Source organism: Lagenorhynchus albirostris, chromosome 2 (assembly GCF_949774975.1).
Source record: "Lagenorhynchus albirostris chromosome 2, mLagAlb1.1, whole genome shotgun sequence".
Lineage (NCBI taxonomy): Eukaryota > Metazoa > Chordata > Mammalia > Artiodactyla > Delphinidae > Lagenorhynchus > Lagenorhynchus albirostris.
The window spans coordinates 107,728,469-107,754,445 of NC_083096.1; the positions used below are offsets into that span (position 1 = coordinate 107,728,469).

At 39.8% G+C, this 25,977-nt stretch overlaps 1 protein-coding gene across 2 annotated transcripts in view; it reads right to left on the reverse strand.

The window, feature by feature from the left end:
* Positions 1–1,169: 1,169 nt before the first annotated feature.
* LRRC8B (leucine rich repeat containing 8 VRAC subunit B) overlaps positions 1,170–25,977 on the reverse strand; it is a 73,952-nt gene continuing 49,144 nt past the window's right edge. Inside the window, exons 3-5 of one of the 2 annotated variants that reach the window (XM_060139605.1) lie at positions 24,920–25,022; positions 20,249–22,413; positions 1,170–4,702 (exon numbers count right to left, since the gene is read on the reverse strand). In XM_060139605.1, coding sequence (XP_059995588.1) covers positions 4,430–4,702; positions 20,249–22,387 — 2,412 coding nt within the window. In that variant the 5' untranslated portion in view covers positions 22,388–22,413; positions 24,920–25,022 and the 3' untranslated portion in view covers positions 1,170–4,429. Of the gene's footprint in view, positions 6,285–20,248; positions 22,414–24,919; positions 25,023–25,977 lie in introns of both variants that reach the window. The other variant, XM_060139604.1, reaches the window with a different exon arrangement.

The window sequence follows — 25,977 nt, forward strand, 5'->3', positions numbered from 1 at the left end:
GGTAAACCTGAGGGCCAAAATCATTCAACTCAAAACAATCTCACATTTTCTAGTAATCCATTATCAGAAGCGAAAACCAATTATGTACATGTTTCAGAATATGTGACAAAGACAAAAAAAACAAATGCTAGCCTTCACTGTGAAGCTAACCAAAGAAAATGTCTCTACTCAGGATTGGCCCATTATTTTGCTGAGAGTGAAACATTTGAAGAGTTTTAAAATATTTAAGCATAAATATTTAGGTTTATATACAACACATATATACACAAACACATCCATTCTAATTCCATGCCCCTTTGTATTTTTTAAATTGCACCATCTCTGTTAGAGATAATATATAACATGCAGGAGGCATTCCTAATTGTTTTTTCTCAGCAGCAGTGTTCTAAACAAGTCCAATGCAAAATTTAAATAAGAATTAATTTCAACCAGAAGCCAGCTCAACTCAGTACTTTGGCTCATATGTTCTATGTTAATGCTTTAGGGTTGATGAAATTGTTCATATAAAAAAAAAAGTTGAAGAGAATGTAGTCCATTACCAAAGGTACTTAGTAGATAGTTCCCAGTGGATGTAGAAGTGATGGACCAGAAACAGGAAGAAACCAATTAAATAGGACTGCAGTTTTTTCACTGCTTCAGCTTTCATATCCAGCTGAAGATAAGAAATAATTATATCCAGGGCATTTTGCAACAGTTACTAGTTTAGGCCATTTCATGTATATAATGTCTTCATAATTCAAACCAGGATGCAAAATAACTCCTCCCCTCTCCCACCAGCCTTCCTCTTGTTTCCAGAAAGAAATAAACACAGATTCTGATGCAATATACAGTTCCTGAAAACAAAGTGGATTTACAGTTATATTCTTATGCTGCTGGTACAGATGAGGGATCATTGGATCAGCTCTAAACACTGCAGGGATAGGTCAAGGAGAACTATTCAGTTAGGCATAATTACAGGCTCTGGCTTCCCCCCAAATAAATACATGCTCAAGTAGTATCGCAAGTTCTCTAGCACAAATATATTTTGTTACTATATAAATTTAAGGAGATGGGTGAGTGGAGAGGGAAAACAAAATACCTTACGTGGATGGGACAATGCTAAGAGAAAGTGACGATGGAAAGAGCATTTGATTGAAAATACAAGGAAATAAAGCTATAAATCCACAGAATAATTGTTTGATTATTTTAATGGTTTCTGAACCCATCAATATTATGCAACACTTTTAATTCAACATACAAAATTTGAATCATGAGACACCTGAAGAACAGAAACAAATATTTTCACTATCAAACAATAATGTTATGCAGATAACTCACTGCAGCTCACCACAGCACACACGTTGGAGCTATGCCACAACAATGAGACCTTGAGGATCTCTATTTACCCTGTTTAACACAAACATTTGCTAAGTGACAGTGAAACATGGTGATATCAGAGGAACAATGAAGACTGAGGATGAAGAATGAAAACACCGTATCTATGTGCCACACAGATATACCCTGATGTATGTTAGTGAAGGAACACCACACCTTACAAGGAATGCTCAAAACCACTTAGGTCGCTGACCAAGTTTGAGCATTTAGTTTTAACATTACAACTAAGAGAACAGAATACTCCATGATTACAAGTAAGGAATAAAAAAGAATTAATATCCTAGCATTAACCTACAACCTCTTACAACTTTGGAGAAATATTAAACATATCCAAAACTAATAAATTACATTTTGTATACATGGGGCGTGTGTGTGTCTGTGTGTGTGTGCAAGCTCATCATTGTGTATCTGTGTGTGTGTATGTAAATAAAATGAACCAATGCTAGCATAAGCCTTCAACTTTGTTCTGAATAACATCCATATTTATTTTTTGGAAAATGCACTACACATTCTTGGAAATCAACTAAAGTCTTAAAATTATAATTGAATAAACTTAATTTTCTTCATTTAAAATCCTCTTCCAAATTGAATATCTGCTCCAACATTGCAGTAAAGGTGGCATCAAACATCACAATTTTGTGTGTTAAGTGGTGGTCTCAGAGTTCATGGCCTCAGTGCTGCATCATTTCAAAAGTTACCTAAACACTGGAGTGTAGGATTGAAATAAAAAAGTAAACCTAAAAACTATGGCATGAAGAACAACAGAGTTTGCATTAGTAACCAAACCCTAGTGTTTGGAAAGAAGCTTACAAAACTCATTATTGATCCTGATAGTAACTTGCTTCCAGAAATTTAGAAGGGTGATAAGGAAGGTTTGGCTAGTGACTTCTGCAGGTGAACAGAACTGGTGACTAGCCGGGAGGAGTTGTAGTTTGTCAGGGGAATAGTAGCAAATCTGAAATTTGTTTTAAAAACTCTTCCTTATAGAAGGGGGTAAGATCTTTCATACACATTATGGCTAATTATATGGCCCAAAACATTTAAACATATTTCCATGTATCATATTCATGTTCCAAACATAAGATAATCCTATCCAACACTGGAATCGGTACACATGACAATTCTATTGTGCAACAGAGATGTGAAACATTAAAATGACAAAGAACTCAACATTCAAAGATTGAAAATAACATAAAACCCTAGATATGGTCAGAACCTGTTTTCTGAAATCCTACAAGAAAGTTTCATCAGTTATGCCTGGCTCCCTGAGAACTTGAATGTTCTGACTAAAGGCAAGTTTTGGTAAGAATTGCATTTTTACACTGTTCTTTGTCATTCAGAATAAACAATAATGTTTTAGGCAGCCTTTGGTGTTTTCTATTTTTTATAGCTATTACTCAAATTTCATTTGATGTGAACAACTCTTTTCTCTGAATGTTAGTCCAGGGGTGTGTGGCAGGTGAGGGAAGCTACATTTTGCCATCATTTAGACTTTCATCTTTCTGGAAGGGACAAAGCAAGAAAAAACATACCATACAACACAATTCCATGTTTACAGTACTCTTTACCCATAGTGTTTTCCAGTTTTGTCTAGGTGCAGTTAATAGATTACTTCATAGTTACATCCAAAATGAGACAGCATCACAATGCCTAGACCCATTAGAGAAAAACACATTGAAAATGTACGTTTCCCCAAAATGAGTCAGTCGATTTTATTCATTTTACAATATGTATGATAATAAAAAGCCAAACACAAAGCTCTTTATAAAAAAGAGCAAAATGTACTCCAGAAAAGTTAGACAAAGGCATGAGATGAATTTCAGTTAACCAGATCTATTTCTTTGTGAGCTCTGAGAACTCATTTTAAGCGCTGAATTTTAAGCTGAGTGTTTTACATTATAATCCTATCTAGAGATCATGCAGATGGAGAAGAAAGTATTTTGCTTAACTCTTACTTAATTTCTACAGAATGCTTTAAAATCAGTTTTAAAGATTCAAATCTGCACCTCTCCCCTCCATCACAGTTTTTGAAGTAATTAAGAATTGTACCCGTACAATAGCACAGCACTAGGGAAGAGAGAGGTAGATGATGTGGCCATCCTCTTACAAAGGAAACCCCCCAAATATTTTAGGGCATGAAACACAAGGCTTTTGTTATCCAAAAGTAATTAGTTGCAGAGTACAAAAACATTTTGGAACAGAATGTGCACAAATATGAGAATCATACGCAGCCAAAACCAAGTATATTAATAGTAAATTCTTAAAGAAAAGGATGTGTTTCTCTGTACCTTACAAAAATTATTCTCACAGATTTTGAATCCAAGATTATACAATAAAAATATTTGTATGTTTACATTTAATATAAAAATGATTAGCAAATAAAAAAGGCTTTGATGATATACAAGAAAAAATTTGAGTATACATTAATTTTTAGGATGCCCCGAGGGTGACATGTCCTAAGTACCCTGCTCCTGTTCTATGCAAAGGCCAAAGGCAGGCACTTTCTCAGGGTTCATCATTGTTGTTAAGAGAAAATCAGATGGAGAAAGACTCAAAACAAGCTGGGACAGGAAGTAAAAATTAAGCCAGAAGGAATTCTGCCTAGCACAATGTACCCTGCCTAAAAATATTTAAGACCATAAATCAAAGACAGTGCTCAGTGTACACATCAAGGGAATTTATGTTGATGAGTTTATGGTCTAGGTGATAAATATCAAAACAGGAAGTCAGTTAAAACAAGTATGCAAATAAGTAATACCTAATCTTCAAAAGATACAAACTGCAATGTAGAGATTCAATAATTTCTTGTCCCCATTCCACCCTCCAAGCGTACTTCTTATATTTCCATAAGTTAAAGATCAATTATTCACAAAACTTTAGTTCAGTGTTAATACTTTTTACCTGTTTAATTTAGGGATAGACACTGAGTTGCTTTAATAAGACATTTGGTTATAGTTAGTCATAATTATCCATTGTTCATCTTTATAACTTAGGTAAATTGAGTTCTCAGATAAAGCCCTGGAGTGTACTTTTAAAAATTATTTTCCTCTTTAGGTCAACATTTATCTAAGCATGTCTGCAAACGTTCTGTTACAGGGGGAGGAAGAGTATTGAGCAAATTCTCCTCAACAATCAGACAGCTCCGTTTGAGGGACTGACATCCTTCCAGTTCAGGAGGAAGTGTTTCCAGGTAATTACCAATGAGCTCCAGATGAGTAAGGTTCGACAGCTCACCCACGTGAGGGGACAAGCTCATCAGGCTATTTTTCCCCAAAAGTAAACACTGCAGCTTTTTGCACTGAAACAGCCCATCTGGTAGCATCTCAATCTGGAAAGGGAAAAAAAGAAGCCAGTAAAACTGTTTTTTGATGGCCTACCATAATACATCTATTTATCTATACCCCTACCTTTTCCCAAAAACATTTCTAGACATTTTACAGAGGTACATATAATAATGATGATACACTTGAAGTAGATGGGAAAGATAAAGGAAAAATACGGACATCCTGACATGGAGTCAGGATTGAGGCTACCTTGAACTTCTATAAACCCCTGCTGCATATGTGTGGGCAACAGATTTGGCTCTGAACATTCTAACAAGCAACTCTCAATTCTCAAAGGAAACCTAATCGGTTACATACTTATTGTCCCTGAGATAAAAACAAATCAGTGGGCTTCCCTGGTGGTGCAGTGGTTGAGAATCTGCCTGCCAATGCAGGGAACACGGGTTCAAGCCCTGGTACGGGAGGATCCCACATGCCGCGGAGCAACTGGGCCCGTGAGCCACAACTATTGAGCCTGCGCGTCTGGAGCCTGTGCTCCGCAACAAGAGAGGCCGCGATAGTGAGTGGCCTGCGCACCGCGACGAAGAGTGGCCCCCGCTTGCCGCAACTAGAGAAAGCCCTCGCACAGAAACGAAGAGCCAACACAGCAAAAATAAATAAATTATTTAATAAACTCCTACCCCCAACATCTAAAAAAAACAAAACAAAACAGTGACTGAGGAGAAGTGTAATTATTCTTGAGTCCTAGTCAGAAATCAGGGATCTCAAGAGTCCTCATAACGAGTTTACTGTGTGGGATAATGAGCTATACTCTCAAAAACATCCCGAGAACAGACACAAGGCTATTTTTTAGGGTTTCACAGCAGAGACTGAAAACTTTATTCGGTTAAAAAAAAAAGCTGACAGGAGTAGAGACAAGAAGATATGACAGACAATCTATACAATCTATACAGGATATGACAATCTATAGATATAGATATACAATCTATAGATATACAATAGATATAGATACACAATCTATAGATATACAATCCATGCAAGATATGACAATCTATACATGCACATTTCATTCCCCTCTACATACACACTCACGAGTATCTACTCTTCTTCCTGCTCTCTGAGAGTTTCGATTAAGTCATACGGCACAGAGAAATCATTTAAAATACGATAAAGAGCATGCAATTAGGTCAACTCCTACAACTGCTCAACTGAACTGCTCCCCTATTTGGTGGGAAGGTTGCATTGGAGTTTCTAATGGAGCCACAGTATGTATATGAAATAGGGTTTATTGGGGAAAGACACCCAGAGAAGGGCTGAGCACACTCAATGTCCTCAGCTCTCATCCTGCCACTGAGGGGCAAGTGCGCTCCAGGAAGAGATGGATTGCATGCACTCCACCCTGTAACATTCCCCATATTTATACAGGCCTGGACCAGGCATCTTTGCAACTATGAAACAATGTAGGCTCCTTTGTTCCAGAAGCGGCTTTGTTAGAAACAGGGATGAAAGGGGCGCTCCAGATTTCAATCTGTTCCTCTGATGGGCTAGTGTAGCCCCACGGAGCCAGTTCTCTGCTGGAACTTCCGGGGCCTTCCAGAACTGTCTCTTCAAAAGGATAAACATTCCCTATACAGCATAAAAAATTGGTCAAATTGCATTCAAAAATGCTCATTATGTTGGAAATTGCCTTCTCCTCCATCACCCACATATACTCTCAGTAATGGCTATCCTTGAAAATAAATCTAATGATCACTGTTGCTAAGTCAGCCATGCATTATAGCTCATCATTCTACACCAAAATACTAGGTATAAGCAAAGGAAAATATCTACCCTTTTATTTCATTCCTTCTTAAGAATGCAGATGAAAAACCATAGATATGTCCATTTCAGTATAGAGATATGAGAGAGATGAGAGACAGAAGAAATGTAACCTCCTTCTGATTAGAGATTATCTGCAGCTCAAAAGTAGTGTCAGTGACGTACAAGTAGCGGGAATGATCAGTCCTGTGCAATGTGCTCAGGGTTGAGAGTACCTGCTGGTGCGAAAGGAGTGACTTAGGCAAAGAGGCTGGGAAGAGGGAAGACTTGGCTCACCTGTATTCAGTGAATGCCTGCTGGGAGCCTCATTTTGTGCCAGGTTCCCAGCTAGGTGTTGGGGATAAAGTAGTGAGCAAGACAGATGGGTCTCTCAACCTTGGCATTGTTGACATTTGGGGTGGGATAATTCTTTTTGTGGGGCTGTCCTGTGCATTGTGGAATGTTTTAGCAGCATCCCTGGCCTCTACCTACTAGATGCCAGCACCACTCCCCTCTCTAGTTGTGACGACTAAAAATGTCTCTTGACTAATGTCTTCCACAGCGTAAAACTGCCCCCATTTGAGAAGCACCGGTCTAAAGGGGGAGAGAAATATGAAAAAATTATAGAAATCATTAGTCTACAACGGCTGCTAGGAAGAAGAGTGCCTTAACCAGGGCTGCATCAAGGAATCCCAATCTCCCTTCCTCATTCAGCTTCCAGGCCCCAGCAGGTGCCTTGCTTGATTGCACTGATTTCCTACTGAATGAAGACCCTAAAGCCGTTGTCCTCATTCTCCTTCTGTCTGGCTGTCAACACTACCATGTCTCACCCATCTTCTTTCACCTCTCTCAATTTGTGATTTTAGCTTCTTCTCAGCCCCCAGAGTACAGGCGAGGGATTTCACCAGGCAATGAGAGCGAGCCTCTGGGGTTGGCCCCTCAGTTGTGTCGTAAAAGTGAGTTAAGGACTGTGGTTAGCAGCACACTTCCTGAGCGGGAAGTATCCGTCTCAGGGGCTTTCTCCCAGCATCATCACGCAGCTCAAGCACAGGGCCTTAACTCACGAGGCTGGGGAGCTGTGTTAGAGACTCAAGACTTTCTTTCAAGTCAGCAGTTTTATCTTGAAAAATCGACTTACAAATTTTGCCTGAGCCAATGAATTAAAAAAAAATGTTTAGATAGCATTTATTTATACTGAATTCATTTAGCATGCTCTTTCTTAAACCATATAATACATGAGCCAGAAAGGAAAAAAATTCCCCAGTGGACCACTGATTTCTTCTCAAAAATCAAAAGAAATGTTTACAGACTATCATGATAAACTATATAAACAGAATGGTTTTATAGAATAAACTGTATTACATATATTTAATAAACTATGAAATAAACTGAAAAAAAAACTCACTATGGTTACATTATCACTCTATATCCTAGAATTTTCTGGCAACCAAATACTTTCAACAAAATGTATTGAAGCCCCCAGAACATCAAAGGAAGGATGGTTCTCATCCTATATTCATGGCTGACATTGATAATTAAATATTCCACTGTTTCTCAGAGGCTGGGACCTCATTTCAGAATTCTTTTCAGTGTCAGATTTCCTATTTTTCTGCCCATTGACACATGCTATCTCAGAACATGTCAACCTGAATCTATAAAATCCAATCATTTCAAGAAGCAAAGCTGAATACTTCCATATCTAAGTGGTAATATCAAAACCAACAAGGAGCACTGCTACATAAATGATCTGCAGAAGGAATTTCTACATTATTCACCTTCTGGCTAAAGTCTTTGAGTTGCATTAAATGCTGAAATGGAGAAACTGGAAGACCTAGGTGTAAATTGGAGTGGTTTTTAAGATTTGAGGGAGGTTATTAAATCCTCCCCCTTTCCTGTGCTTCTCCATCACATTCAACACCATCATAATCCAGTTACACTTTGGCACTGGATAGAGGTGGATGCTGCCTCTTCCTCTCCCATCATCTACACACACCACTGCTTCCCGTGGAACATCATGTGGACTGATGCATCTGAGCTGTAGGAGAAAGAGCACTAGAGCAGGAGCGGGAACATGGGTTCCATCCCAGATCCATCGCTGGGAAGCTTTGGACCTCAGTCAAATTGCTCTGAGCCTCAGTTTCAGTATCAGTAAAGTGAAAGCGGTGGACTAGAACAGAGATTGGCAAAGTTTTTCTCTAAAGGAGCGGAACAGTAAATATTTTAGGTTTTGCAGGGCAAGTGGCAAAACTGAAAATATTATGTAGGTACTTACAATAACAAAAGAGAAAACATTTCATACATTTAAGTGATGTAATTAAAAATACGATAACACAATTGAGTACAATTTCTTTGCAATACAGGCCCACTAAGGAGAACAATGCAACTTATTCATGGACACTGAAATTTGAATTTCATATAATTTTCATATGTGATGAAATATTATTATTATTCTTTTGATTTTTTTCCCCAACCACTTAAAAATTTAAAAACCATTCTTAGGTCAGGCTGTGGGAGGATCTGGCTCCCAGGCTGTAGCTTGCTGACCTCAGGACCAATGACCCACAGTGTTCCTTTCAGATACAAGAGTCTCTTAATCTATATTCCTACTTCTAAATCATAATGATTAAACCTTTCCACTGGGTTTTGTTTCTTGATTGTCCTCTCCCAACCCTTGTGTATGCTACAACCAGAGCCTCCTTTGAAGGTACTGATTCAGGCTAACTGGCACTTTCAGGCTCAAGCCTCACCTCAGCTACTATCCAGTGACTCAAACTTGAACTAGACTGGTAGAATTCAAGGCACTCTCCACCCTGACCCACCTTCTAAAGGCTCTCATCTCTTACTACATCTGCCGATGCCTGTTGCAATCCTCTGGGCATGACCTCTATAGTCCTTTCACATTTCCCCAATGTTCTCAGGAACACTCTTCTCAAGAATTACCATGGAAAAGAACGCCTTGCTCAAATATGTGTGGCAAACGTTGCACACCGTATCTCCCTCTTGGAGAAGCACGATGCATGTTCATATGTTAAAGTCTCTGAGGAATCCTGCAGCAAAAATATGCTCAAAAATGTTTAATGTTTTTTTGTGATAAAACTTATTACTACTCAGTGGAGTAAACTCTGGAGTGCCCTCTCAGTGAATGTCTGTCATTTGGGGGGCTGCCCCACATCTTCTATGTCCTGAGAATTCCCTACCTTATCTTGGTGGGACTCTTGGTGGGAAGCAGAGCCCACTTCCAACTAGAGGAACTGAAAACACAAGATCCTTGTGTTCCCAGATAACTTACAGCTCAAGTGTGAGCATTCTTAAGCTCTATCAGGTGCTCAGAGGTGGGCCTTGTGTCACAAAGCAGCAGAAACCATGAAGAACCGATTTTGTGGGAGGGCAACGGCCACAGTAGCAGCAGCATCGTTTTCAGGATAGCATTGGTGTGCAGTGCTGGTATGGTCAGTGTCAAGGTATCTTCCTCATTTGACTTTTGTACTATGATTTGGGCTGCATTTCTTTCGCTATCTAACTTTGTGCTTGATTGTTTTCCAAGCTTCATTCTTCAGCCTTTTCAGTGATGAGATACATGACAGCCTTTCAATAAATGTCTTTTCTGCGTAGCCCCAGAGTTAGTATTTGTTACCTCCAACTATAAACCTAACACACTGCCCAAGTCTTTAAAAAAGAAGAGTCTTATATATACACTACCAAATGTAAAATAGATAGCTAGTGGGAAGCAGCCGCATAGCACAGAGAGATCAGCTCCGTGCTTTGTGTCCACCTAGAGGGGTGGGATAGGGAGGGTGGGAGGGAGACGCAAGAGGGAGAAGATATGGGGATATATGTATATGTATAGCTGATTCACTTTGTTATACAGCAGAAAATAACATAACATTGTAAAGCAGTTATACTCCAATAAAGCTGTTTAAAAAAAAAAAGAAGTCTTTAAAAACTGTTCTTTCAGGAATCTTTACCAACTTCCATTCCAAATGGAGGAATCAACTCACGTTTCTGAGTATATGCACATCTAAGTATTTATGCAGCAGGTTTGATGTTTTATTTTCTAATTTTTATAAATATTTTGGTCTACTTCATAGACTCATGAGAACCTCAAGGTTTCAAGAAGGAACCTTGAAATGAGTTAAATCCCTATATGAAACATGAATCCTTAAATCCCTTTAACAATATTCCTACCAAGTGGTTGACAATTTATATCTGGACAGTTTTATTAATAAGAAAATCACTTCTCCCTTCTCAAATGTTCATTCAGTCTTTGGACAGCTTTCTGGGGAAAGATGAGAAATCTCCTGCTTGTCCAAGCTCTAACACTTACAGCTACTCCCAATAAGCTTTCTTTCCTATGTAAGGTCTTCCAAATATTCGAAGACCAATATTGTGGACTATTCTCTCTCCCTTCCCTCCCCAGTACTTCCTATAATTAGGATACGCTATACCATCGGAGAGGAACGTTTCATCTGTCTGGTCACTGTCTTCTGAGTTCCAGTTTCTCCACATCCTTAGCAGGTAAGTCTCTTCATAGCTCTGATGAAGTGATCCTAACCCATTCAAAGGTGTCACAGTCATCGTTATGGCCTGGAGCGTGCTCCACAACTGCTGGCTAGCCCACTTCTGAGACAACACAGCCAAAGACACCGTTGTACTTTGGCCATAAACCTTCTTCAGCATAAGACTTTTCATATGCTACAAAGTACCCTTCAAGACAAAATATGTCTGATACTAACACCTAGTCTCCCTTTTAGCCACAATCAAGAAGTCAGTAAACTTGGTGTCAAAGGTACCAATGATCTTAAAGTTAACATTGAACTACAGAAAGCCGTTAACCTGCTTATACATTTAGATAATTCACGGCCCGCTGACAATTTAACCAGCCACGACTTTCAAAAATGTATGGAGTGGTCAGGAGGAGCTTCATGATGGCGGAAGAGTAAGACGCAGAGATCGCCTTCCTCCCCACACATACATCAGAAATACATCTACACGTGGAACAACTCCTACAGAACACCTACTGAACGCTGGCAGAAGACCTCAGACTTCCCAAAAGGCAAGAAACTCCCCACGTACCTGGGTAGGGCAAAAGAAAAAAGGATAAACAGAGACAAAAGAATAGGGACGGGACCTGCACCAGTGAGAGAAAGCTGTGAAGGAGGAAGGGTTTCCACACACTAGAAGCCCCTTCGCGGGCGGAGACTGCCGGTGGCAGAGGGGGGAAGCTTCGGAGCCGCGGAGGAGAGCACAGCAACAGGGATGCGGGGCGCAAAGCGGAGAGATTCCCGCACAGAGGATCTGTGCCGACCGGCACTCACCAGCCCGAGAGGCTTGTCTGCTCACCCGCCAGGCGGGTGGGGCTGGGAGCTGAGGCTCGGGCTTCAGTCGGAGCACCGAGAGAGGACTGGGGTTGGCGGTGTGAACACAGCCTGCAGGGCGTTAGTGCACCGCGGCTAGCCGGGAGGGAGTCCGGAGTCCGGGAAAAAGTCTGGACCTGCCGAGAGCTCCAGAGACGGGCACGAGCCGCGGCTATCAGCGCAGACCCCAGAGATGGGCATGAGACGCTAAGGCTGCTGCGGTCGCCACTAAGAAGCCTGTGTGCGAGCACAGGTCACTATCCACATCCCCCTTCCGGGGAGCCTGTGCGGCCCGCCACTGCCAGGATCCTGTGATCCAGGGACAACTCCTCCAGGAGAACGCACGGCGCGCCTCAGGCTGGTGCAACGTCACAGTGACCTCTGCCACCGCAGGCTCGCCCCGCATCCGTACCCCTCCCTCCCCCCCGGCCTGAGTGAGCCAGAGCCCCCAAATCAGCTGCTACTTTAACCCCGTCCTGTCTGAGCGAAGAACAGACACCCTCAGGTGACCTACATGAAGAAGCAGGTCCAAATCCAAAGCCGAACCCCAGGAGCTGTGTGAACAAAAAAGAGAAAGGGAAATCTCTCCCGGCAGCCTCAGAAGCAGCGGATTAAATCTCCACAATTAATTTCATGTACCCTGCATCTGTGGAATACCGGATTAGACAATGAATCATCCCAAATTGAGGAGGTAGACTTTGGGAGCAATATGTATACATATATATATATATTTTTTTTTTTTTCCCTTTTTGTGAGTGTGTATGTATATGCTTCTGTGTGTGATTTTGTCTGTATAGCTTTGCTTTTACCATTTGTCCTAGGGTTCTGTCTGTCCGTTTTTTTTTTTAGTATATATTTTTTTTTCTGCGGTACACGGGCCTCTCACTGTTGGGGCCTCTCCCGTTGCAGAGCACAGGCTCTGGATGTGCAGGCTCAGCGGCCATGGCTCACGGGCATAGCCGCTGCATGGCATGTGGGATCTTCCCGGACCGGGGCACGAACCCATGTCCCCTGGATTGGCAGGCGGACTCTCAACCAGTGCACCACCAGGGAAGCCCTGTAGTATAGTTTTTACTGCTTATTATCCTTGGCGGATTTGTTTTTTGGTTTGGTTGCTCTCTTCTTTCTTTTTTTTTTTGATTACTTAAAATTTTTTTATTAATTATTATTTTTATTTTAATAACTTTATTTTATTTTATCTTCTTCTTTCTTTCTTTCCTTCTTTTTTTTCCTCCCTTTTTCCTGAGCCGTGTGGATGACAGGCTCTTGGTGGTCCAGCCAGGAGTCAGGGCTGTGCCTCTGAGGTGGCAGAGCCAAGTTTAGGACATTGGTCCACAAGAGACCTCTCAGCTCCACGTAATATCAAACAGGGAAAATCTCCCATGATCTCCATCTCAACACCAAGACCCAGCTCCGCTCAACGACCAGCAAGTTCCAGTGCTGGACACCTTATGCCAAACGACTAGCAAGACAGGAACACAACCCCACCCCTTAGCAGAGAGGCTGCCTAAAATCATAATACGGTCACAGACACCCCAAAACACACCACTGGACATGAACCTGCCCACCAGAAAGACAAGATCCAGTCTCATCCACCAGAACACAGGCACTAGTCCCCTCCCCAAGGAAACCTACACAACCCACTGAAACACCTTAGTCACTGGGGGCAGACACCAAAAACAACGGGAACTACGAACCTGCAGCCTGCAAAAAGGAGGCCCCAAACACAGTAAGTTAAGCAAAATGAGAAGACAGAGAAACACACAGCAGATAAAGGAGCAAAAAAACCCACCAGACCTAACAAATGAAGAGGAAATAGACAGTCTACCTGAAAAAGAATTCAGAATAATGATAGTAAAGATGATCCAAAATCTTGGAAATAGAACGGAGAAAATACAAAAAAAAGTTTAACAAGGACCTAGAAGAACTAAAGAGCCAATAAACAATGATGAACAACACAATAAATAAAATTAAAAATTCTCTAGAAGGGATCAATAGCAGAATAACTGAGACAGAAAAACAGGTAAGTGACCTGGAAGATAAAATAGTGGAAATAACTACTACAGAGCAGAGTAAAGAAAGAAGAATGAAAAGAATTGAGGACAGTCTCAGGGACCTCTGGGACAACATTAAATGCACCAACATTCGAATTATAGGGGTCCTAGAAGAAGAAGAGAAAAAGAAAGGGACTGAGAAAATATTTGAAGAGATTATAGTTGAAAACTTCCCTAATATGAGAAAGGAAATAGTTAATCAAGTCCAGGAAGCACAGAGAGTCCCATACAGGATAAATCCAATGAGAAACACGCCAAGACACATATTAATAAAACTATCAAAAATTAAATACAAGGAAAAAATATTAAAAGCAGCAAGGGAAAAACAACAAATAACATACAAGGGAATCGCCATAAGGTTAACAGCTGATCTTTCAGCAGAAACTCTGCAAGCCAGAAGGGACTGGCAGGACATATTTAAAGTGATGAAGGGGAAAAACCTACAACCAAGATTACTCTACCCAGCAAGGATCTCATTCGGATTTGGCGGAGAAATTAAAACCATTACAGACAAGCAAAAGCTAAGAGAATTCAGCACCACCAAACCAGCTTTACAACAAATGCTAAAGGAACTTCTCTAGGCAGGAAACACAAGAGAAGGAAAAGACCCACAATAACAAACCCAAAACAATTAAGACAATGGTAATATGAACATACATATCAATAATTACCTTAAATGTAAATGGATTAAATGCTCCAACCAAAAGACACAGACTGGCTGAATGGATAAAAAACAAGACCTGTATACATGCTGTCTAAAGAAACCCACTTCAGACCTAGGGACACATACAGACTGAAAGTGAGGGTACAGAAAAAGATATTCCATGCAAATGAAAGTCAAAAGAAAGCTGGAGCAGCAATTCTCATATCAGACAAAATAGACTTTGAAACAAAGACTATTACAAGAGACAAAAAAGGACACTACATAATGATCAAGGGATCAATCCAAGAAGATATAGCAATTGTAAATATTTATGTACCCAACATAGAAGCACCTCAATACATAAGGCAAATACAGCCATAAAAGGGGAGATTGACAGTAACACAATCATAGTAGGGGATTTTAACACCCCACTTTCACCAATGGACAGATCATACAAAATGAAAGTAAATAAGGAAACACAAGCTTTAAATGATACATTAAACAAGATGGACTTAATTGATATTTATAGGACATTCCATCCAAAACAACAGAATACACTTTCTTCTCAAGTGCTCATGGAACATTCTGCAGGATAGATCATATCTTGGGTCACAAATCAAGCCTTGGTAAATTTAAGAGAATTGAAATCGTATCAAGTATCTTTTCAGACCACGACGCTATGAGACTAGATATCAATTACAGGAAAAAATCTGTAAAAAATACAAACACATGGAGGATAAACAATACACTACTTAATAACCAAGAGATCACTGAAGAATTCAAAGAGAAAATCAAAAAATACCTAGAAACAAATGACAATGAAAACACGACGACCCAAAACCTACGGGATGCAGCAAAAGCAGTTCTAAGAGGGAAGTTTATTGCAATACAATCCTACCTTAAGAAACAAAAAAAATCTCAAATAAACAACGTAACCTTACACCTAAAGCAATCATAGAAAGAAGAACAAAAAACCCCCAAAGTTAGCAGAAGGAAAGAAATCATAAAGATCAGATCAGAAATAAATGAAAAAGAAATGAAGGAAACTATAGCAAAGATAAATAAAACTAAAAGCTGGTCCTTTGAGAAGATAAACAAAACTGATAAACCATTAGCCAGACTCACCAAGAAAAAAAGGGAGAAGACTCAAATCAATAGAATTAGAAATGAAAAAGAAGTAACAACTGACACTGCAGAAATACAAAGGATCATGAGAGATTACTACAAGCAACTATATGCCAATAAAATGGATAACCTGGAAGAAATGGACAAATCCTTAGAAATGCACAACCTTCTCAGACTGAACCAGGAAGAAATAGAAAATATGAACAGACCAATCACAAGCACTGAAATTGAAACTGTGATTAAAAATCTTCCAACAAACAAAAGCCAAGGACCAGATGGATTCAGAGGCAAATTCTATGAAACATTTAGAGAAGAGCTAACACCTATCCTTCTCAAACTCTTCCAAAATATAGCAGAGGGAGGAACACTCTCAAACTCATTCTACGAGGCCACCATCACCCTGATACCAAAATCAGACAAAGATGTCACAAAGAAAGAAAACTATAGGCCAATATCACTGATGAACATAGATGCAAAAATCCTCAAAAAAATACTAGCAAAAAGAATCCAACAGCACATTAAAAGGATCATAAACCATGATCAAGTGGGGTTTATCCCAGGAATGCAAGGATTCTTCAATATACGCAAATCAATCAATGTGATACAACATATTAACAAAGTGAAGGAGAAAAACCATATGATCATCTCAATAGATGCAGAGAAAGCTTTTGACAAAATTCAACACCCATTTGTGATAAAAAGCCTCTAGAAAGTAGGCACTGAGGGAACTTACCTCAACATAATAAAGGCCATATATGACAAACCCACAGCCAACATCGTCTTCAATGGTGAAAAACTGAAACCATTTCCATTAAGATCAGGAAGAAGAAAAGGTTGTCCACTGTCACCACTATTATTCAACATAGTTTTGGAAGTTTTAGCCACAGCAATCAGAGAAGAAAAAGAAATAAAAGGAATCCAAATCGGAAAAGAAGAAGTAAAGCTGTCACTGTTTGCAGATGACATGATACTATACATAGAGAATCCTAAAGATGCTACCAGAAAACTACTAGAGCTAATCAACGAATTTGGTAAAGTAGCAGGATACAAAATTAATGCACGGAAATCTCTTGCATTCCTATACATTATTGATGAAGAACCTGAAAGAGAAATTAAGGAAACACTCCCATGTACCACTACAACAAAAAGAATAAAATACCTAGGAATAAACCTACCTAAGGAGACAAACTACCTGTATACAGAAAACTATAAGACCCTGATGAAAGAAATTAAAGACGACAAAAACAGATGGAGAGATATACCATGTTCTTGAATTGGAAGAATCAACACTGTGAAAATGACTATACTACCCAAAGCAATCTACAAATTCCATGCAATCCCTATCAAACTACCAATGGCATTTTTCACAGAACTAGAACAAAAAATTTCAAAATTCGTATGGAAACACAAAAGACCCTGAATAGCCAAAGCAATCTTGAGAAAGAAAAATGGAGCTGGAGGAATCAGGCTTCTGGACTTCAGACTATACTACAAAGCTACAGTAATCAAGACAGTATGGTACTGGCACAAAAACAGAAATATAGATCAATGGAACAGGATAGAAAGCCCAGAGATTAACCCACGCACATTTGGTTACCTTATATTTGATAAAGGAGGCTAGAATATACAGTGGAGAAAAGACAGCCTCTTCAGTAAGTGGTGCTGGGAAAACTGGACAGCTACATGTATAAGAATGAAATTAGAACATTCCCTAACACCATACACAAAAATAAACTCAAAATGGATTAAAGACCTAAAGGAAAGGCAAGACACTATCAGACTTTTAGAGGAAAACATAGGCAGAACACTCTATGACATAAATCACAGCAATATCCTTTTTGAGCCACCTCCTAGAGAAATGGAAATAAAAACAAAAATAAACAAATGGGACCTAATGAAACTTAAAAGTCTGCATAGCAAAGGAAACCATCACCAAGACGAAAAGACAACGCTCGGAATGGGAGAAAATATTTGCAAATGAAGCAACTGACAAAGGATTAACCTCCAAAATTTACAAGCAGCTCATGCAACTCAATATCAAAAAAACAAACAACCAAATCCAAAAATGGGCAGAAGATCTTAATAGACATTTCTCCAAAGAAGATATACAGATTGCCAAGAAACACATGAAAGGATGCTCAAAATCACTAATCATTAGAGAAACGCAAATCAAAACTACGAGGTACCACCTCACACTAGTCAGAATGGCTATCATCAAAAAATCTACAAACAATAAATGCTGAAGAGGGTGTGGAGGAAAAGGAACCCTCTTGCACTGTTGGTGGGAATGTAAATTGAAACAGACACTATGGAGAACAGTATGGAGCTTCCTTAAAAAACTAAAAATAGAACTACAATACGACCCAGCAATCCCATTACTGGGCATATACCCTGAGAAAACCATAATTCAAAAAGAGTCATGTACCACAATGTTCATTGCAGCTCTATTTACAATAGCCAGGACATGGAAGCAACCTAAGTGTCCATCAACAGATGAATGGATAAAGAAGATGTGGCACATATATACAATGGAATATCACTCAGCCATAAAAAAAATGAAATTGAGTTATTTGTAGTGAGGTGGGTGGACGTAGAATGTGTCATACAGAGTGAAGTAAGTCAGAAAGAGAAAAATAAATACCATATGCTCACACATATATATGGAATCTAAAAAAAAAAAAAAAAAAAAAAAAGGTTCTGACGAACCTAGGGGCAGGACAGGAATAAAGACACAGATGTAGAGAATGGACTTGAGGACTCGAAGTGGGAAGGGTAAGCTGGGACGAAGTGAGAGAGTGGCATGGACATATATACACTACCCAATGTAAAATAGATAGCTAGTGGGAAGCAGCCGCATAGCACAGGGAGATCAGCTGGGTGCTCTGTGACCAACTAGAGGGGTGGGATAGGGAGGGTGGGAGGGAGGGAGATGCAAGAGGGAGGAGATATGGGGATATATGTATATGCATAACTGATTCACTTTGTTATAAAAAAAGAATGGGTTGTTCCCTCATGGAGTAACCCTAAGCAGCAGAACTGAAGGGTCTTGGGGTATTATTCTTCCTACATATATTCAGAGATCGCTTAATAAAAGCGTGTTAATCTGTTCACACTGGAAGAAACAAAAAATTATGGCGCGATTTAACTGTACAGCAACTTGGTGAAACCAATGCCTTTCAAAAGGATTATTTATACTTTTTATTATAGGTTTAACAACAGAAAAAGTATACTAAAATACTAATATTAATCAACTGCATAATTAAACAACACTTATGATAAATCTCTAGACCTGTAGTTTTCAAAGTATGGTCACCAGAGCAGCAGCACCAACTTCACCTGAGATTTTTAGAACTGCAAACTGCAGACCTACTTACTGAATCAGAACTGTGGAGTGGGGCTCAGCAATCCGTGTTTTAACAGGCCCTTCAGGTAATTCTGATGTAAACTGCTAATCTAGATCAACCTTAAAGGAATTTTAAAACCTCATAATCCTTTAAGACATGAAGACGTTTTGTTTATTGTATAGTGGATTCTATCCTTTTACGTATGAGTAAAATCATAGAATTCTAAAAGTCAGTATGAATTGTGCCTCATTCCCCACCTCTCTGGTATTTTTCCAACAATCCATGGTTTCTGAAAATACTGTCTGGTGATTAACATGTTTACTAGCCAACACCATGCTGGTAGCTATATTTAGCATGAAATATGAATTATAAAAAGTCCAGGAGATAGTACCTTTTTGGGTAGAGCAGAAGAAAACGGTTCCCATTTTTAACTAGAGGAGGATCACTTTCATCTTTTGGCAGACCTGATTTCTGACAGGTTTTTTTTCTTCTTCCCATATGGATATTACCGTCATTCTCTTGCCCTTTCAGCCCGCATGATTTTTTGTCTTTTTCCTCCTCCTTCACATTTTAACCTAGGAAACTGCTCATTTATTTTGTTTTTTCTTGTTTCAGCAAAGTTAACTTTTCCTTAACTTGGCTTTACTGTTGCAAATTATGGTTCATTTTTAAAGCACAGATGCTGGAAAAAGCGTCTAAGGAGCCCTAGTGTTGCATTATAGAACCAGGCCTTTCATTTTGAATTGTCTTTCTACACATGCATGGACATTTCAAGTCTTTCTTACTGTATCACAAAAAAGACTTATGAATAATTCATGATCACAGTATTTTTAACAAAAAGTTCTCCCATGACAGATTTAGAAAGCTGAAAAGTTTTATGAAACTTTCTAAATACTTAAGACTTTTCCAAAATGAAAGCAAGCCCTGCCATAACTAATTAATTAGTTTAAAACACTTCAATTGTAATGTTTGTGTAAAACACAGAGAAAGAGGATAAAGAGAACACTTGTTGAGTACCTACTATGTGCCATGAACTGTGCCAAATGTTTATATATTTTTTCATAAAATCTCCATGACAACTTGTAAATTAGATGAAAAACTGATGCTCAGTGTTTTGATAATTGGTCCATGGTCGCATGTCTAGAAGTGGTAGTCAGGCCGAGCTCAGGATGCTTAGTATGACTTAAAGTCCATTATCTTTAACTACATCACACACTGCAACAGCAGATGCTCAAATGACTGGCCAAATAAAGGGCAGAATGGATTTACTTACATTGTTGTTGGTCACAGCAAAGTACTGCAAATTACTCAGATACTGGATTTCTTCTGGAATGAAGGTCAGGTGGTTATAGCTTAGATCCAAATAATGCAGTTTGGTGCATAGGAAAAGCTGCAGGGGCAGATTCTCAATGTTATTATGGTCCAAAGAGAGTTGCTCTAGATTAGATAATGCCCCAATCTGGGCCGGAATATAAGCTATGTTATTGTGCCACAACTTTAAGCAGGAAAGATTCTGGAGATGCTGAAAGCTAATGATCTCTTCCACAGTTTTAAGGTTATTTTCTTTGAGGTTTAACTCATGCAAATTGTTCAGACTGAAAATGGAGTGCGGAATGCGTTCCAGGTCGCAGCTGATCAGCTCCAGGCTTTTCAGATTGACCATCTTTTTCAAGTTGTTCAATACAACCAGCTTGCTCCCCTCGTTATCGAGGGACAACTTCTGCAGCGAAGGCAGGAGGTCTGTAATGACTTGTGGGATCCGGGAGATGCTGCTCTTCAAGTAGAGGGTCCTCAGGTTTTTCAAGTCCTGAAAGCCCTCCAACTGCATGGTACTCACCTGCTCAGGTAGAACACAGCCTGACAGGTAAAGCTCCTTGAGATTCTTCAGATGAAATACCCAGCGTGGAATTTTCCCCATTTCAGTAAATTTCAGGCGGAGGATTTTTAAATTCTCCTCTAGAAAGGCCAGGGCAGGATGGTCGACCACCAGAGACGAATGGTACACGTGGAGCTCCTTGAGGTTGACCAGCTGCGAGACCGCAGAAGGCAGCTTGACCTCAGGGATCAGCTCCAGGCTTAGCACTTCAATTTCTGTCAGCTCAAAGACATTGTCTGGAAGACCGTTTAGCATGAAAAGATGCAGTTCTATCTTGTCCTGGGAATTTTTCACAAGCTTGCTTTTCAGTTTCTCGACCGTCCATTCGTTGTTGAGGTTGATCTGTTTCAGTTTGTTCTCACTGACCTCCGACAGGAATATGGAGAAGCGTTTGGAGTAAAGGGGATCATACTGATCAGCCAGATGCAGAATGAAGGCGAAGTCATTCTTGACATCCGGGATGTCACTGTAGTTGCTTTTTTCTCTCAGCGCCTCAAAAGAATATTGCTTCAGAGAACTCCGCAGCATCCACCACAAGCTGTAGGAGGAGGTAAGACCATAAAGTATAACCAAGATGACATAAAATGAAGCCAGGACCTTAAATATTTCTGCCAAGGAGTAGACACACTGGTAGCGCTTATATCCAGTAAAAGCCTGCACATCCACTGAACAGTCAATTTCAAGAGTAATGTAGGTTAAAAAATACGGAACGTAAGTTATGATGAGGACAAACAAAATGACTTTGACTATTATCTGCTTCAGATACACTCTATAAATGATATCCTTCTGTTCCACATGCATGCGGAACCTTTTCACTTTTTCAAAGATGGCTTTGGCCTGTTCGCCCTCCTTCTTGTCCAGGACGCTAGAAGTTGGGCTTTCTATGCCAGCTGACTCTAAGCCAGGCTGCGGGTAGGGCAATGACTGCTTGCTGGAATCAACATCAGCTGGGCACCCTGAGGAAGAAAGCAAAACCTTGGACTTGGAGAGTGTCAGGGGCCTCACTGACTGCTCAGCCACCGTCTCTGACAGGGCACGGGTGGTCCACGGAGAATCGAAGCACTTGTGAAGGATGGCCACAAAATGCTCGAGCCTGGAACTGGTACTGGGGTAGTGCAGCCAAAAGTTGCTGCAGGCTGCGAAGATGAGCGTGTGCAAGAGCACCAGGTAGGGAAAGAACTTTGCGAACCAGTGGAGCTGCTTCTCATAACAGACGGCGTCGATGTAGGAGTACTGCTGTCGGTGGAGGTCGTTCTGGATTCTGAGGGGGAGCGGAAGCGGCGTCCCGGGATCGGAAGACGTGTTCACGCTGGCTTTCAGGATGTCCCAAGGCACGGCGCAGTGATTGTCGAATTCCACCTTACACGGAAGACAGCACAGAACCCTGCTCTGTGTGAGCTGGAGGGCTCCAGCCAGCACGGCCACCAGCAGCATGATCAGGGTGATGTAATACCAAAAGACGTCCCACCACGGTTTTAGGATGTGATAAGACGACTGGGCGTCTGCTAAACATTTTAGCTCTGTTAGTGTAATCATGACTTTCCCTTGTAGGAGGACAGAAACTGGAGGAGGAAAATAAAAGAAAAACCACTGAAGCAAGTACCCCAAATAAGCTTAAACTCTAAGGCTTGTACATAACCAAGTAGGATTTAACTCAGGGGCAAAACCTGGGAAGCAGGACTGATGATCAAAAGGTATCAAAGTTTCCTGGTTTCATTTGAAACCTTAGGCTATGCCAACTGAGCACTGTAAAGTCCCTTAGATGAGAGACCATTTGGTGACAGCCAGATTGGATCTGTAAAGGTATTTATTTGGTGCAGGACGTGAAGCAACTATCTAGTTTCCTCCTGCATCTTCACTTCATGCTAAGCTACTAAAAACCAGAAGCCGAATTTTCTTCAATCAACATTAGGAAAACTTGTTCTTATGCTACTAATTTCTAACAGCCACATGTTGTACCTTCCAAATGGTCTGAATAAGCTCTCTTTCACATTCCACTCCCCAGTCTGGAGCGTCGGGTACAACCTAAGAGTTGTGTTTCAACCATGACAAGGAACTTCCTCCGAGCAAGCACTGCTTTATAAAATTATCCCTTAGGATTAGAGGGATGTACCAATTCTATGTTCAGAACAAACTGTGATTTAATACCTTATCTCCTTTCCCCCCAAGCTCTTGCTTTGTAACTTACGTTTGCATCCAACTTAGACTATTTAAAAGCTGGCACAAAATGGTAATGGCTTAAAAAGTGGATGGGGAAGGAAGCCCCAGTTACAACACTGTGGAAGGGACTCTCTCTCATGTTTAATGTTTTGATGGCAAAGTACTAATAGTATAAATGATTGAGGGCACATGCTATTATTATTTTTGCCTTCAGAAAAACAAGGTGGATTTTGCATTTTCATATTGAAAGTATTCAGACAATGCTCTTTACAGAAATGATTTATGTAGTATTCAGCCTTACCGAAATCGTTTAAAAAATTGTTAACTAGTAAAATCCAGACCACCTATAAGACGGCACAGAGTAAGACAGATAAAAGGAAATACTTGGATTTATAACAATTCTGGTTAAAAAAAAATCACAGTAGCATCTTTGCTGGTGGTTCAGCTGCAACCTTCATCCACGGACTTCTCTTACACTTTTTTGAGTCTTAAGTCTTATCTTTCCTGGGTCTGAGTTTCTCTTTCTAGATACCCTAGTACTGGTAGCACCCCCAAGAGAAACTGTTTTGCTCTCATTAGTCTTCCTTCAAGGGAATGGTACCCTGCCTCGAACCCTAGAATCCCATTACAGAGGCTCTGATACCTATGAATAACTGTCTTTTCTTTTGCTGGTCAGCCCTAACATATTCCTGACCATCTGACCCTGAACCCTATACCTTCATGCTCTCCCCCTTGCTAAGGCATCCCAGGATCCTTGATTTTAACTACTAACCTGGAGCACCACTTTCCACCTGCATCCTCTCTGGCCATCATCATATTATATGGATTCAACTTTCTCTTAGGACCTATGGCTTGATTAAATAATTTTCCAGAGTTTCCCTCCCTTACTCTAGTTTAGTGGGTCTATTTCTAACTCTCAACTCCTCCCCTTCTGCTTCAATCCACTGCAGTTAATCATAACTGTGTGTCAAGACAAGACAAAAACCAAAAACAAGAGGATTATATGCGACAGAAAGTCTGGGCTTAGACCCCAAAATAGCATCCACATGATGGGAGGAAAGGAGGGCAGAAATCACTGCTGGATGAACATGTGAAAAATACCTAAGGATTTTAGTTGACATGAATGCACGCATTAAGCTAATTGTGTCATAGCTATTATGCAAAATATAGCTATATGCTATCTTTATGCTAAATATAGCCATAATATGACTATAATCTGTGGCCATATTAAATCATGAACCCAGATAAAGGGGCAACAATCCTTCTGTGTCTGCCTGGTAAGATCACACCTGGAACCCAACGTTCAGTCATAGGTGAAAAACTAATTGGGCAACAAAATAATCAGGAGCTACTTGTCTACGAACCATTTCCTATGGAGGAACACAGGTAACTGATGATACTCAGCTGAGATAAAAGATGACTAGGGGAACCTGAGAATTTATCTTTACATTTTTGCAGGACTACCTCTTGGATTAAAGAATAAGTGGATTTGTTCCAGAGGCAGAACTAGGTGGGTGCACATTTTAGAAAGTGACATTCTGATTTAATCTGTAGTAGAACAACCATAGAAATAGTTCTGTGAAATAGTTCAGGCCCTTCTCCTACCTGGGCTGACCTGAATAAGATGACCATCCGTCAAGGATGTTGCAAAGGAATTTCTTGTAATGGATAAAGAAAGTGAATGAGATCATCTCTAAGGGCTCTGCCAGCTCAAAGTCTATGGCTTTATTTGTCCCCTCAAAGATGCTGGGAGTTATATTCATTTGAGACACACAACTGAAATTGTAGAAGAATGTAAACACAAACAGCTCTAACAATGAGGGTATTTGACAGACAGCAAATATTTATTCAACAAAGAGCACAAGTCAACATTGGCCAAAACAATATACTTTAAATATTTATACTTACTATAATGAAAAAAAATGAATCCAATAAGTTGACTGTGCTTCAGTCAGGAGGCCTACACCTTTTGAAATTTCTTAGACACACCATCTCTGTGATTGTCTTCATTCTGTGAGAAAGTATAGATATCTTGAAATAGCTGTGGTCATACAAACAAACAAACTTGGAGATACTGTCGTTAGAGACCCTCTCCATCATAAGACATTACATGGCAAGTGGATTTTCATAGACCACTTTACTTTTCACACTGGGAGACATTCTGGCAAAGCTATTTATATAAGACCCCATCCACATACCAGATTGCACTCAGCCTCTGAACTTCCTTAACTTACAGAGAAGTTTCTACAGAAATTTAGATGTTAACATATTTTAAAATGCTGTATCTACAACACTTAGATGAACACTTAGCTTCTTCCAAGCAGTCTGCATATGCTAATTTCGCTCATTCAATCCTCATACACAGTTGGTCTTATTTGCATTCATCAGATGGCCTGTCAAACCATATAATTTCTGCACTTTATGATACATCTATCCAAATGAGACTCAGTACTCTTAAAATTTAGCCTACTGATTCATGAAATATAGTTACAAGTCAATAACTTTTTAAGACACAGCTCAGAAATATGACTGAAATTCTCTGAAATTATGACATTATTAAATGTAGCTACCCTTTATATTAAAACCTATTGGTTTTTGTTTCTCACCTTATAGGGTAATATAAGTCAGTTTTAGCATCTACTTCAATCATTTGCAATAGCTTAAATTACATATATACTGATTAGTTTGAAATGTGAGAACATTCTAAAACACACAAAATTTTTTTTAGTTGGGTGTGAAAATTGCATTTTTTAGTGCCTATGTATCCTCTGAAAACTTGTTGAGAAGGTTTATATATTTGCCTGGAAGATACAATCCTTTTTTGGTTTATTAAGTACTCAAAATCCGGCTCAGAGTACTGACCCCAAATTGTATTTAAGGTATTTTTAGCAATACTCTTGCAACCTTGTCATTTTCAAAGATCAAAGAGTTAGCATGTCTGAAATTTACTTTGGTTTTACCAATCC